Source organism: Panthera tigris, chromosome A2, assembly GCF_018350195.1.
Source record: "Panthera tigris isolate Pti1 chromosome A2, P.tigris_Pti1_mat1.1, whole genome shotgun sequence".
Lineage (NCBI taxonomy): Eukaryota > Metazoa > Chordata > Mammalia > Carnivora > Felidae > Panthera > Panthera tigris.
This window is the reverse complement of record NC_056661.1, coordinates 144,887,257-144,902,031: the sequence shown is the minus strand read 5'-3', so window position 1 is coordinate 144,902,031 and position 14,775 is coordinate 144,887,257. Positions and strand designations below refer to the sequence as shown.

The 14,775-nt window shown below is 36.6% G+C and overlaps 1 protein-coding gene across 5 annotated transcripts in view; it reads left to right on the top strand.

Annotated features, from left to right (window-relative positions):
- Positions 1–14,338, top strand: part of TMEM209 (transmembrane protein 209) — a 37,228-nt gene extending 22,890 nt beyond the window's left edge. For 3 of the 5 annotated variants that reach the window (XM_042972316.1, XM_007078082.3, XM_042972319.1), the window contains 5 exons: positions 2,503–2,600; positions 4,360–4,474; positions 4,568–4,665; positions 7,304–7,377; positions 13,069–14,338. In XM_042972316.1, coding sequence (XP_042828250.1) covers positions 2,503–2,600; positions 4,360–4,474; positions 4,568–4,665; positions 7,304–7,377; positions 13,069–13,123 — 440 coding nt within the window. In that variant the 3' untranslated portion in view covers positions 13,124–14,338. Of the gene's footprint in view, positions 1–2,502; positions 2,601–4,359; positions 4,475–4,567; positions 4,666–7,303; positions 7,378–13,068 lie in introns of those variants that run through there. The other 2 variants (XM_042972300.1, XR_006212676.1) reach the window with 2 other exon arrangements.
- Positions 14,339–14,775: the final 437 nt, after the last annotated feature.

The window sequence follows — 14,775 nt, the reverse complement described above, 5'->3', positions numbered from 1 at the left end:
TTTTTGTTTTATGAACATATATTTAATTAGGGCTTAATTAAGGCTTATTATACTTGAATAACGTTTGGGTTTTATATTTCATATTGCCTAAGAATTGTCAAAATGATGTAGTTAGCCTTAAATGTGCTCATTAATTGCATTCTGTAGAGGGAAACTTAAATGTGAGATACATGGGCTGCAGTAAATATTTCACCTATTTTCTACCCTTAAACCACTAAGAACGGGTGCCACTGTGACATTCCTTATCATTTTAGCATGTTGGTCCTTCTTTCTTTCAATTCTTGTAATGTATATTTAATGTGTTGCTACTTTGAATTTCTGTTATATTCGGATTATTTGGAGGGAAATGTGATCTTCTGAGGAGACGGACTTGAGAATCAGGAAAGTTAGCCTCCCTGATACTCCCAAACTCTCTTTATGCTTCCCTGCTTTTATTTGGATAAACTGTAAAAATTTCTCATCAGTAAAAAAAGCTTTATTTTTTTTATTTTTTATTTTTTATTTTTTTTTTAATTTTTTTTTTTTTCAACGTTTTTTATTTATTTTTGGGACAGAGAGAGACAGAGCATGAACGGGGGAGGGGCAGAGAGAGAGGGAGACACAGAATCGGAAACAGGCTCCAGGCTCCCAGCCATCAGCCCAGACCCTGACGCGGGGCTCGAACTCACAGACCGCGAGATCGTGACCTGGCTGAAGTCGGACGCTTAACCTACTGCGCCACCCAGGCGCCCCAAAAAAAGCTTTAGAAATAGTATTTCACTCTTCAGATTTATCATAAATCTTAACTTGAAAACATTATGGTACCCTCTCTCCCCCAGGTTTGGACTGGGGTTCAGAAATAAGCATTTTTCATGACTTTTAAAAAAACTTTTTATTATCAGGAGAATTCAGATATTCCTAACACTAAACACAACAGTGTGCTCAAGCCTCCTGTACACAGCCCCTGGGCCTGGCAGCCTTTAGCCTCTCGGCACCCCTGGCCCTATCTATATCCCCATCTACCTGCTCCCCTCCTGTGTTATATATAGTTCTATGTGCTGTTGTCACTTCATCTGTAAACAGCTTTGTATGTGTCTCAAAGATAAAGCCTTTTAAAAACATAACCTCAGTACAATTATCACACCTATTATTTTAAAAAAAAAATTTTTTTAACGTTTATTTATTTTTGAGACAGAGAGAGACAGAGCATGAACGGGGGAGGGCCAGAGAGAGAGGGAGACACAGAATCCGAAGCAGGCTCCAGGCTATGAGCCATCAGCCCAGAGCCTGACGCGGGACTCGAATTCACGGACCATGAGATCGTGACCTGAGTTGAAGTTGGACGTTTAACCGACTGAGCCACCCAGGCACCCCCACACCTATTATTTTTAAAACAATTTCTTTATATCATGAAATATATAGCCTATGTATGTACGGATTTCCATCCATCCATCCATCTCATAAAATGTGTAATTACTTTGGTATTGCTTGAATTGGGATTCAGATATTATCATATATTGTGACTAGTTGGTACAGCATTTTAGTTCCTTTTAAGCTATAGGTTTCCTGTCCATCCTTTTTTTCATTTACAACTTATTTGTTGAAAAAACTGGATTGTTTGTCCTGTAGAGTTGTCCACGTTGTGGATTTTACTGAATGCATGCCCATGGGGTATGGTTTTACACGATCCTCTGTCCTCTGTATTTCGTGTAAATTCAGGTTGCAATATTTTGGCAAGATTGCCTGACAGATAGCAAGGTGTTTGTATATCCAGAAAGAAATGTGTGTGCACACATATATACAAAGTACATATAAAGTATTGTTATATACTAGATCAAATATACAAAAAAGCTTAAAAATTGTACTTAAAAAAGTACAATGAACAGATAGAGGCCTTTTAGATTAAACAGCAACATTTTGCTATAGTTGATTCTCCTTGTCTACATATATACACACACACTTTTTTTTTTACTCTACCATTTGAAATTCATTACAGACATCATTACTTGTTAGTATGATAATTCCTAAAAATGAGAACATTCTCTTACATAAACCTAGTACATTTAACAGACCTTTAAAATTACCAATATTTCTAAAATCATCTAATATATAATTCATATTCAAGTTTCCCAATTGTCCAAAGAATGTTACTCTTTTTTTTTCCTAACCAGAGTAGAGTCTGGTTTCACACATTACCTTATGGTGTTTTATCTTTCTTTGGTCTCTTTCTCTAGAACAGTTCTGTCCCCCTTTTCTCCCCACATGACAAAGACTTTTTTAAGAATCCCGAATGGTAGTTTTATTCTGTGTTTTGGAATTGTCTGGTTTTTTTTTTTTTTCATGGTGATGTGTGAGTTACTATTTTATATCTTGTGTTTATGTTAGGGTGTTTTCATCAGGTTTTGAAGGTGTTATGCTTCCCTTATTGTAACCCCTTAGCCTTTTCTTGTTCTTCTTCTTTTTTTTTTTTTTTCTTTTTTTTGCATATTTTTGGCTTCTTAAATTTCATCTTTGTTGCTTCAGAACTTTCTCAGGGAGGCTGTATGAGTTCATTTAGGTGGAATAGAGGTGGAGACTTCAAAGGACGGAAGTGGGATACAGACCTGCCCACTGACTCAGCTGTAAGTCACTACTTCTGTTTTCTCAGTTTACCATTTTCCCATGTTAATTGGATTTATGTGCTTTTATTTTCCATTATAAAAATAAATATTAAAAAGAACTTAGAAACTAAGAAATAAAAGTTTAAAATTGTACCAGCATCTATCTTAACCACTGCCATCTATCTCAAACCACTTAATAGTTTGGTGGGGTTTTTTGGTTGTTGTTGTTGTTGTTGTTGTTGTTTTAATTTTTTTTTAATGTTTATTTGTGAGAGAAAGAGACACAGAGTGTAAGTGGGGGCGGGACAGAAAGAGGGAGACACAGAATCTGAAACAGGCTCCAGGCTCTGAGCTGTCAGCACAGAGCCCGACGCAGGGTTCAAACCCACGAGCAGTGAGATCATGACCTGAGCCAAAGTTGGAGGCTTAACCAATGAGCCACCCAGGCACCCCCTGGAGAGAGAAAATCTTTTAAGCAGGCTCCACGCTCAGTACGGAGCCTAACGCAGGGCTTGATCTCACAACCCTAAGATCATGACCTGAGCCAAAATCAAGAGTCATATGCTTAACTGACTGAGTCACCCGGGTGCCCCAAGATTGTGCTATTTTTTAATGTTTTTATCATAGTTGTTATCCCATACATAAAATTTTGTATCCTTTTTTTTTTTTTTTTCCACTTTTGTTGTGTTTAAGTATTTTTTCATTATTACCCAGTGTCCATTAACTTTTCCTATGTTGGACCTAAAAGTTTGAGAAATGTGGTAGGGGAGGAACTTTTGTTTTTCTGTTTTAAATAATATTGTAACTGGGGCGTCATGGTGGCTCAGTCGGTTAAGCATCCGTCTTCAGTTCAGGTCATGATTTCATGGTTTGTGAGTTCGAGCCTCACATCGGGCTCTGTGCTGACAGCTCAGAGGCTGGAGCCTGCTTCGAATTCTGTGTCTCCCTCTCTCGCTGTCCCTCCCTCATTCACGCTCTGTCTCTCTCTGTCTCTCTCTTTCTCTCTCAAAAATAAGTAAACATTGGGGTGCCTGGGTGGCTCAGTCGGTTAAGCGTCCGACTTCGGCTCAGGTCACGATCTCGCAGTCCGTGAGTTCGAGCCCCGCGTCGGGCTCTGGGCTGATGGCTCAGAGCCTGGAGCCTGCTTCGGATTCTGTGTCTCCCTCTCTCTCTGCCCCTCCCTCGTTCATGCTGTGTCTCTCTCTGTCTCAAAAATAAATAAACGTCGTGCTCGCTTCGGCAGCACATATACTAAAAATAAATAAACGTTAAAAAAAATTAAAAAAAAAAAGTAAACGTTAAAAAAAAATTTAATATTGTAAGGAATATCATGGTTCATGTTTATTCTTGGGGATTATGGCTTTAAGAAAGATTCCTAGAATTAAGATTTATGAAATCAAAGAGTGTAAAGTTTTTGAACATTTAAGCGTTTCAAGGTCATGTTTTTTATTTTTTAATAGTGACTGTCAGTGTGGAAAACATAAAGCTTCAAATGATGATATTCAAATTGAGAATGTATGTCTATTTTTATCTTGGTTTTTTGTTATTAACCATATGAGTATGAATGATCCACTTAACAGAAGACTTGGAATGTCTTGCTTTGTCTTTTCATTTTATAGATTTCATCTTATAAATATAACTACTTGAAAGCATTTTGCTAGTTCTCTCTTTAGAGAAACATTTAAAGATTGGAGTCATCATAAACAGCAGTGTTTTTAAAGGGCTTATATCTATGATAGATTTTCATGCTGATTTAAAAAAATTGTTTCCTCATCTTCAGATCATCATGCATGTATTTTGCACCTACCTTGATTCCAGATTGCCTCCCCATCCTAAGTACCCTGACGGGAAGACATTTACTTCTCAGCACTTTGTTCAGACACCAAATAAACCAGGTATAAACCTCCTAACAGAATGAGTTGAGATTTTCACATGAGATATATCTAGAGGTTTAGCTTGTTTTTTAATGTAGCATATTTCCTTTACAGATGTGACAAATGAGAATGTTTTTTGCATCTATCAGAGTGCTATCAACCCTCCTCATTATGAGCTAATCTACCAGCGTCATGTGTACAATCTTCCAAAGGTACTTCTTTTTAAAAAAAATTTTAGTGTTTATTTATTTTTGAGAGAGAGAGACAGAGTACGAGCTGGAGGGGGGCAGAGAGAGAGGGAGACACAGAATCTGAAGCAGGCTCCAGGCTCTGACCTGTCAGGACAGAGCCGGACGCAGGGCTTGAACTCATGAACCGTGAGATCATGGCGGAGCCAAAGTCGGACACTTAACCGACGGAGCCCCCCAGGTGCCCCCAAAGTTACTTCTAAATGTAGAAATGGCTACTGAGGAAGGTCATGGTGACTTGCTTTGATAATATTTTTTAAATTAAAGTCTCTTGTCTAAGGAACAGGTAAACTGTTTAAATTAGGGAAAATGAGTTTCTTAAATGTCCCTTTTTTAAACTATAAAAGTAATATATGCTTAATTTGGGAAAGCATAAAGAAGAAAGAGCAGGGGCACCTGGGTGCCTCAGTCGGTTAAGGATGTGACTTCGGCCCAGTTCATGATCTCACAGCTCACGGGTTTGAGCCCCACGTCGGGCTCGGCATTGGCAGTGCGGAGGCTGCTTGGGATCCGTGCTCTCTCCTCACTCTCTGTCCCTCCCCCACTCACACTTTGTCTCATAATAAATAAATTCTGAAAAGAAAGATCACTCATTCCATTACTTAAAGGCAGCTATTGTTAACATTTTTGTTGTATTGCCTTTGGTAAATTTCATTTTGGCCTTTTCTCTGTGCTATTTTATGGGTTGAAATCGTATTATTTATGTAGTTTTATTTCCTTTTAAAAATTAACTTCCTTAAAGAACTCTTTTGCACTGGGAATGCAAACTGGTGCAGCCACTCTGGAAGACAGTATGGAGGTTCCTCAAAAAATCAAAAATAGAACTATCCTATGACCCAGTAATTGCACTGCTAGGTATTTATCCAGAGGATACAGAAATGCTGTTTTGGCGGGGCACATGCACCCCAATGTTTATAGCAGGGCAATCAACAATAGCCAAAGTATGGAAAGAGCCCAAATGTCCATCGACAGATGAACGTATAAAGAAGATGTGGTATATGAATACAATGGAATATTACCTAGCAATCAAAAAGAATGAAATCTTGCCATTTGCAACAACATGGATGGAACTAGAGTGTATTATGCTAAGCGAAATAAGTCAGAGAAAGATATCACATGATTTCACTCATATGTGGAATTTAAGAAACACAACAGATGAACATAGGGGAAGGGAAGCAAAAATAAGATAAAAACAGAGAGGGAGACACATCGTAAGAGACTCTTACAGAGAACAAACTGAGGGTTGCTGGTTGGGTTGGGTAGGGGGATGGGCTAAATGGGCGATGGGCCCTAAGGAGGACACTGGTTGGGATGAACACTGGGTGTTATATGTAAGTGATGAATCACTAAATTCTATTCCTGAAATCATTATTACACTCTATGTAACTAACTTGGATTTAAATTTTTTTTTAAAAGTGAATGGTAGAAAAAAAAAATCTTTCTTAATTTAATTAACTTAAATATAATTTTCCAACCTATAAAAATATTTCATAGAAATACTTTTTAATGGCTATAAAAAAGTTATCATTATATGGGGTGCCTGGGTGGCTCAGTCGGTTAAGCATCCGACTCCAGCTCAGGTCATGATCTTGCAGTTCGTGAGTTCAAGTCCTGCATCGGGCTCTGTGCAGACAGCTTGGAGCCTGGAGCCTGCTTCAGAATCTGTGTCTCCCTCTCTCTCTGCCCCTCCCCTGCTCACACTCTGTCTCTCAAAAAATAAATAAGTGTTAAAAAAAATTGGGGGGGGGGAGGGCGGCACCTGGGTGGCTCAGTCGGTTGAGCGTTCGACTTTGGCTCAGGTCACGATCTCACAGTCTGTGAGTTCAAGCCCCGCATCAGGTTCTGTGCTGACAGCTCGGAGCCTGGAGCCTGCTTCAAATTCTGTTTCCCTCTCTCTCTGCCCCTCCCCCACTCATGCTGTGTCTCTCTCTGTGTGTCAAAAATAAATAAAAACATTAAAAAAATTTTTTTTCTGAATTGTTTTAAGTTTATTATAAAATTGTAACATAATTTATTCAACCGTTCCCCTACCATTGAACATTTTGGATGTTCTAAATCTTTGTTTTATAAATACTGCTGAATATTCATCTTTATGGATATAGCGGTCTACATTTTGGGTAATTTCGTTAAAGTCCAAAAGTGGAATTCTTGGTTACAGAATATTTTCAAAGCTTTTAAAATATATCATCAAACTACTTTTATACAAAAGGTTATGTACCAGTTTACATTTCTATTCAGGTATCTTACTCTTAACTGCAGACTTCAGTTCTATTGATGAGCTTTGTAGTTATTGTTGTTACCAGCTTCTTTACAAAAAAATTTTATATTGACTATAATCATAAATCGTGTTCTCCATCAGATTCCTAGAAGAGAGTATTAATTGCATTTTTTTCAAATTTAATATTCCAGCTTTATAAGTGCTAATATTTTGGGCCATTGAAGTTTCTGTACAAATCCATGCAAATGAAAGTCTGAATTACACGGAATTCTGAGTTAGTAGAATGTGAATTGATAGGATCTGCATTTATCTTTTTGTTTGGTTTGTATAATCTTTGGCTTGGCTTGGTTTAAATCTTGCTGTCTTTTTTTGTCTTTGTTCCAGGGCCGAAATAATATGTTTCATACATTGTTAATGTTTCTCTACATCATAAAAACCAAAGAGTCAGGAATGCTTGGGTAGGTATTGATGCTTTAAAAATGCAAGTACTTAACTTATTTACTGTTTTTCTTCCCATGTTAAGATTCTGCAGAAACAGCATCATATATTGAAAAGATTGTGGCCCGAACAAGAGATGTGGCTTTTGGCACTGGCTCAGCCCTGTCACTAACCAGTTCTATTCTCTCGGGCAAATCCATTGATTCCTCACCAACCTCCATTTCCCTACTGGTTTCCCTCACTGGCTTTACGGTTGTGTCCCTCAAGAAGCAACTCTGAGGATGTATATCAAGCTCTTGCCAATTTATTTATTTTTTTTTTTTAATTATTTTTTAACGTTTATTTATTTTTGAGACAGAGAGAGACAGAGCATGAACGGGGGAGGGTCAGAGAGAGGGGGAGACACAGAATCCGAAGCAGGCTCCAGGCTCCGAGCTGTCAGCACAGAGCCCGACGTGGGGCTCGAACTCACGGACCGCGAGATCATGACCTGAGCCGAAGTCGGCTGCTTAACCGACTGAGCCACCCAGGCGCCCCAAGCTCTTGCCAATTTAAAATTTATCAACAGAACAAAACAAAAGCCATCCCATTTCAGACACAGCCTTCTGCAAAATGTTTATACTTCTAGAGAGACTGAGTCAGCACCCATTCCATAATATTATTAACTGGGACGGAAAAATGGTCAGTTGAAATTGTTTACTTTGTTGTTCTAAATATTTAGAATGAAGCTCACGTCCTGTTTCAATAACTTCAGAATTGTCATATGGTCATTTTGGTGATACGAAATATTAGCGTATCAAATAATATTTTGAAGCAGGAGGACTGGTTAAGGCTGGGGAAATCTCGTAATGCAAGGTCTAGAACTCTCAAAACCTGAGGTTAAGAAAATGTGAAGGGAAAGGCTTGGAGTGGAGAACGTCTGGGGTCCATTCCAGTTCCGATATGCATGCCTCTTTTCAGTTTAGCTTAGGCGTCCTGTTTTATATGTGTTTTAGAACTACATTGTCTGATAGAGCAGCCATCCATCACATGTGACAATGAGCCTTTGAAACAGGACTAATCTGAATTGAGATGTTCTGTAAGTGTAATGTATATAGACCAGAATTTGAAGACCCAAGAAAAAGGGGGATACAAAAGATCTCATTAATACTTTTGTGCATTGATTACCTGTTGAATTAATACATTGGATATATTGGATTAAATGAAACATATTACTGAAATTAATTAAACCTGTTTCTTTTTACTTTTTATAAAAATTTTAAGGGGCGCCTGGGTGGCTCGGTCGGTTGAGCGTCCGACTTCGGCTCGGGTCGTGATCTCACGGTCTGTGAGTTCGAGCCCCCCGCGTCGGGCTGGAGCCTGTTTCGGATTCTGTGTCTCCCTCTCTCTGACCCTCCCCCATTCATGCTGTGTCTCTCTCTGTCTCAAAAATAAATAAATGTTAAAAAAAAAAAAATTAAAAAAATTTTAAGATGTCTACTAGAAAATTTAAAATTATGGGGGCATCTGGCTAGCTCAGTCAGTAGAGCTCATGACTCAATCTCTCAGGGTCGTGAGTTCAAGTCCCAGGTTGGGCATAGAACCCACTTAAAATAAAATTTTTTTTTAATATAAATAAGATTAAATGTAAACAAATAAATTTAATAAATTAAATATAAATAAAATTAAATATAAATAAAATTTAAGAAGTAACAAAAATAAATTAAAAATATATTTAGAAAAAAATTTTAAATGATGTATGTGGTTTGCATTTCACTGACATCACATTATATTTCTACTGGACAGTACTGCTCTAGAGAAAGCCAAGTTCTTGTCCTTAAACATATTAGATTCAAAGATTTTTAAAAGACATAAACAGTCCAAAAAAATTTTTTTTCACCAAATCGGTGTATGGTTTTAATGTGATTCCTATCAAAATCCTAGCAAGTTTTTTTTTAGTTCTCTTCTTAATTTTATTTTTTTTAATTTACATCCAAATTAGTGAGCATATATAAAAATTTTTTTTTAATATTTATTTATTTTGGGGATGGTGGGCAGAGAGAAAGAGACACAGAATCTGAAGCAGGCTCCAGCCTCTGAGCTGTCAGCACAGAGCCCAGTGCAGGGCTCGAACTCCTGAGCCATGAGATCATGACCTGAGTTGAAGTCAGATGCTTAACCGACCCAGCTACGCAGGATCCCCTTTTATCATATATATACATACATATATACATATATATATATATATATGTATGTATATATTTTTTTCTTTAATGTTTATTTTTGAGAGAGAGAGAGAACGAGCAGGGGAGGGGCAGAGAGAGGAAGACCATCTGAAACAGTGTCCAGGCTCCGAGCTGTTATGACAGCACAAAGCCCGACAGCGGGGCTTGAACCCACGGACTGTGAGATCATGACCCAAGCCGAAGTCTGACGCTTAACTGACTGAGCCATCCATGTGTCCCATTGTCACATATGTTTTAACGTAAGAAAGATTAAATAGGAAACTCACTTTTGTGAAGCATCTAAACTATTCTTTTTTCCTTATTTTTTAATTACAAAAGTAATACATGCCCAATATGCAAATACTTAAATGCTACAGCAGTGTATATAGACTAGAAATTGAAAATTCCCGTCTGGTCAGCCTCTCAATCCCACTGCCTCTGAGTACCCAATGTTAGCAGTTAAAAGTGTATGTTTATAGACTACTTTCTGGGAATAAGTTGATCTGGGTTTTATTTTTCATTTTGTTTAAACATGTATTGTGCCTAAACATATTATCCTATGCTTTTTTTTTAATCTTTTTTTTTTTTTTTGACATTTATTCATTTTTGAGAGACAGAGACAGAGCATGAGCAGGGGAGGGGCAGAGAGAGAGAGGGAGACACAGAATCCAAAGCAGGCTCCAGGCTCTGAGCTGTCAGCACAGAGCCCGATGTGGGACTCAAACCCAGGAACCGTGAGAGATCATGACCTGAGCCGAAGTCAGACGCTTAACCGACTGAGCCACCCAGGCGCCCCTGTGCTCTGCTTTTTAATCTCACAGTTTGTCTTAGACATTTTTCCATGTCAGTGAATACAGACCTTTTTCCTAAAATTTCTAGCAGTATATAATCATAAATATGTGCATGAATATGTATTAGAAATATGGAATATGTTATAAATATAATGTTTTATAATTATTCCTCACTTAATGCTTCAGAAGGGCTATTTTGAAGCCAAGAATTAATTGAAAAATACTTTAGGGGCGCCTGGATGGCTCAGTCGATTAAGCGTCCAACTTCGGCCCAGGTCATGATCTCAAAGCTTGTGGGTTCGAGCCCCAGGGCTGACAGCTCGGAGCCCCGCAGTCTGCTTTGGATTCTGTCTCCCTCTCTCTCTCTGCCCCTCCCCTGCTCACGCTCTGTCTCTGTCTCTCAAAAATGAATAAATGTTAAAATAAATAAATAAATAAATAATAAAAAAAATAATGAATAAATGTTAAAAAAAATATTTTTTTTTATAAAAAAAAGATATTTTAAATCAACAGCAAGTGTTTGTTTAATGTTTACTTATTTTTGAGAGAGAGAGAGAGACAGAGTGTGAGCTGGGGAGGAACAGAGAGAGAGGGAGACACAGAATTCAAAGCAGGCTCCAGGCTCTGAACTGTCAGCATAGAGCCGGACACAGGGCTAGAACCCATGAATTGCAAGACCATGACCTGAGCCCAAGTCAGACGCTTAACTGACCGAGCCACCCAGGCACCCCTCGAATGTTTGGTTTTAATTGAAAGTTTATCTTGTCCTCTCTAGATCCAAATTGACATTTTGATGCATTAATGATTTGTCATGATAGCTTGAAGTTTGTGTTGAGTGCTAGGTAAGCTTTGTCCACATAAAAATGGAAAATTTTCAGAAGTATTTAGGAGGCTGGCTCAATCTGTAGAGCATGCAACTCTTGATCTGGGTTATTAGTTCAAGCCACGTGTTAGGTATAGAGCTTACTTAAAAAATAAAGTAAAATAAGATAGAAATATTTAGTGGGGTAATGACTTACTTAGAGGCCAAGAAGAATTCATACAATTTTTAAAGTGCGTATCTTATTGAGCAACTTAAATGTGGAAAAGAAACATTTCAAACTAAAACTAATACATCTTTTATTTATTTGAGATTTTTTTTTTCTTAACCAAGGGGAAAACTTTGAAATTATTAACTTTTTAAATGATTGATTAATCTACTTGATACATTCTAAAACAATCAAATGCTTAAAAACTATCCTATAACTTAAAGGAAATAAGCAAGTGGCTCAAATAGAGTCCATTTGGAATCATGCCCATAAAGCAGCAGCAGATTGATCCAAATACATTATCCAGTCAATGCCAGATATTTGTGCAGTTCCTGGAATGAGATGACTGGTTTACTTCCAAAAGGGGGACAAAATCTAGACAGAATTAACTGCACAACAATTTAAGTGTTCTGTTCAGCAAATAAACCATAAATAAAGTTTAAAGCTACAACTAAATGACAAACTGAAACAAAATTTTATAGTTGCAACAGATATAGCAAGTCCAAGCTAATATCCATCATATGTAAAGAGCATATATAAATTCATTAGAAAGAAAATATATAGAAAATGGTCATAGACATGAAAAACTTACCCAAAAAAGCTTTGTGCTTATGGCTAACAATCACAAAAAGATGCTGGTTAGCCTCATATAAAACAAGCCAAAATTAAAACTTTTTTTTCTATCAGATTGACATTTAGCATTTGCAGGGTTTTTTTGTTTTTGTTTTTTTTTGAGATTCTTTTTTTTTTTAAATATACCAACATGGGACTCTACACCCAACATCACAACCCTGATACCAAGATTTGCATGCACTACTGATTGAGCCAGCCAGGTGCCCCTCTCATTTGCAGTTTTGGTGAAGAGTTCCTTGAAGAAATGGGAAAAGCCATTTAATATATAAATGACCTTTTTTGAAGGGCATTTTTGTAATATGTATATATATTTTTGAAATTTTTGTCAAAAGCAATAACTACTCGTAATTTTACAAGTCCTGTGGTGCTAGAAGTTCATGACAGAAATAACCAGTTCCCTGTTCCCCAAGCCCACTAAAGACAGCCACTTGAAACTCTCTTAGCCTTTTTCTTCTGATATTATTATAGTTCCAAATAATAGAGGCATGCAGCTGTCTTTTGATTCTTCAGTTTGGGACATCGGAGGTTGATTTCTTACTTTGTCAGATGAAAATCTCTTTCTCTTATAGTCCTCTCCTTTGTACTTTGAATACTGTATAGTACTCTCTAGAGTAGAAGTAGATTTTTCTTTTTGTTTATATATAAGTAGGGTTTAGTTTAAGCTATATTAAGAATTCCCATGTACAAATTCACTAAAGCATCCATAATGATTAGTAAATTCTTAATTCGGGTTTAATAGGTTAAAATTCTCTAAGAAACCTAGCAGCTCTATATCATATCCTCCATGTAAAAAATTTAATTGCTACCTCTACTTTAATCTTGCTAAAATTATTCTGTAATATTCCTTGAGTTTTCCACACCCTGTAAACGCATTTGTCCTAAATTGGGGTTTTAAGCCCAGTGAAGAAAGCAATTACTATTGCTAGGGTCCACCTGATAAGCCACAGGTAACATAACTCATTACAGAATGGCATAAATGTTATCAGTTAAATATGTATTCCTTTATGTTTGGAAATCAATTCAACTAAAAAGTTTTTTTTTTTTTCTTTTTATAGGAGAGTTAATCTTGGTCTATCCGGTGTGAATATTTTGTGGATTTTTGGCGAGTAATGTGGGTCGTTTAATTCCAAACATTAGGACTTTTATTTGATGGAACCAGGAGTTGAATCTAAGCATCTCTGAGTCACTGTGTCTTTTGAAATAAGATACATATGTGTGTGTTAACAGACTCTTTTAGATTTAACGAAAAATTAGCTATTTTGAAACTTCTTGTTAAAGTATTTCCTGTGTTCTCTACACCAAAAGACATTACCTTCACTTTTTTTATTACCTTTCAGATTTTTCAGTTGTCTGTGAAACTGACAAAAACTGACCCAAAACTGCAGTTTCCCCTTAATTAAGAAATTTGAGTCCTTTTTCATTGTAACCTACAAATGAGAATCATCCACCTCATTTTTCCCCACAAAAAAATTATTTTTTTCAATCGCATTATTTGGTGTAAATACTTAAAAAGAAACAAGGAAATTGCTAATTCACCTTTTTTATCTCTTTACTTCCCTGTTGTTCTATAGATCAGCCCAAGGCCCACATGTAAAGAGATGAGATCAACTTGTATTAGTCCATGTGCATTTTTAAATAATATTGAAAGAGGTTTGACAGTGTTGGCATGTTTAGAAGTCAGCTCTCAGATTAACTCACAGAGTTAAACTATCTGGGTCTTAGGTTAAAAGGCTGAAGACATTAAGAAACTCTTGCTTTTTTAATAATTCAATCTGACTGTGTTATTTTAAGAGTTCTCTTTTAAGATCATACAATATCTGTTTAAATTTTTTTAGATATGTTCAAAATATCTGGAGAGTAAGAAGTGACTGAGTTTTGCTTGACTCTATTTTCTTACGTATCTATGTATAGGACCTTGAAGGCTAGCTAGCAAGTGTGTTTGTTTTCCGGATTGACGTCCTGTTAGAGACCACTTCTGTCACCTTACGGAAACCTGGAAACAAAACTAGAATCTTCTGAGTAACTGCATTTTGGTCCTATATGTGCATCCCGTTTTTAATAATTTGTAAATTCTGTTTTTCAACAAGTCGTTCCTGTGTTTTGAAGGTCCTATGTCCAGAGGAAAGGAGGTTTCTTTTCACTGCTTTTGATGTATGTTGAACATGTTTGCTCTGGTATTTTAGAAGAAAATGTCAATTAAACATGTTAAATACGAGAACATGTGAAAATCTAAGTACTGTTTCAAAACTTATTGAAGGTGTCACGGAATAACAGTTGTTACATGGTTAACATTCTTTATTAAAGGGAATAAGGGAAAAATTTTAACACGTTAAGACAAAGGTTTTTTTTCTTTATAGGACTTATGGCAGCTTTTAGTCCAAAAATTCAAAGCTATAATATTTTTATTTTGTGACTATCAAGAAAATATAATATGTGGGAAATATACATGTAAAAAGACTAGAGAGACATGCTAAAAAAGAAAAGCTCTTTTGTTTGCATACTGTGAGTCTAGCGTGGGTTACTATATTCTCGGTAGTTTTCCTATACTGACTAGTCTCCACAAGTGTTTGAGCCAACTTATACTTTAATGTAGCCTTTATTAAAAATACTTTGATAAATTAGTTGGCATTCACACGTCAGGAAGACAGTGCACTGCAAATATGGTAAAATTTTTTGGGTCTTTGCGTTAAAATGAGTAAATACCTACTTTAATTAAATGTTATTTATAGGGTATTTTTCACGAGTTTTTCTTTTCATTGCTT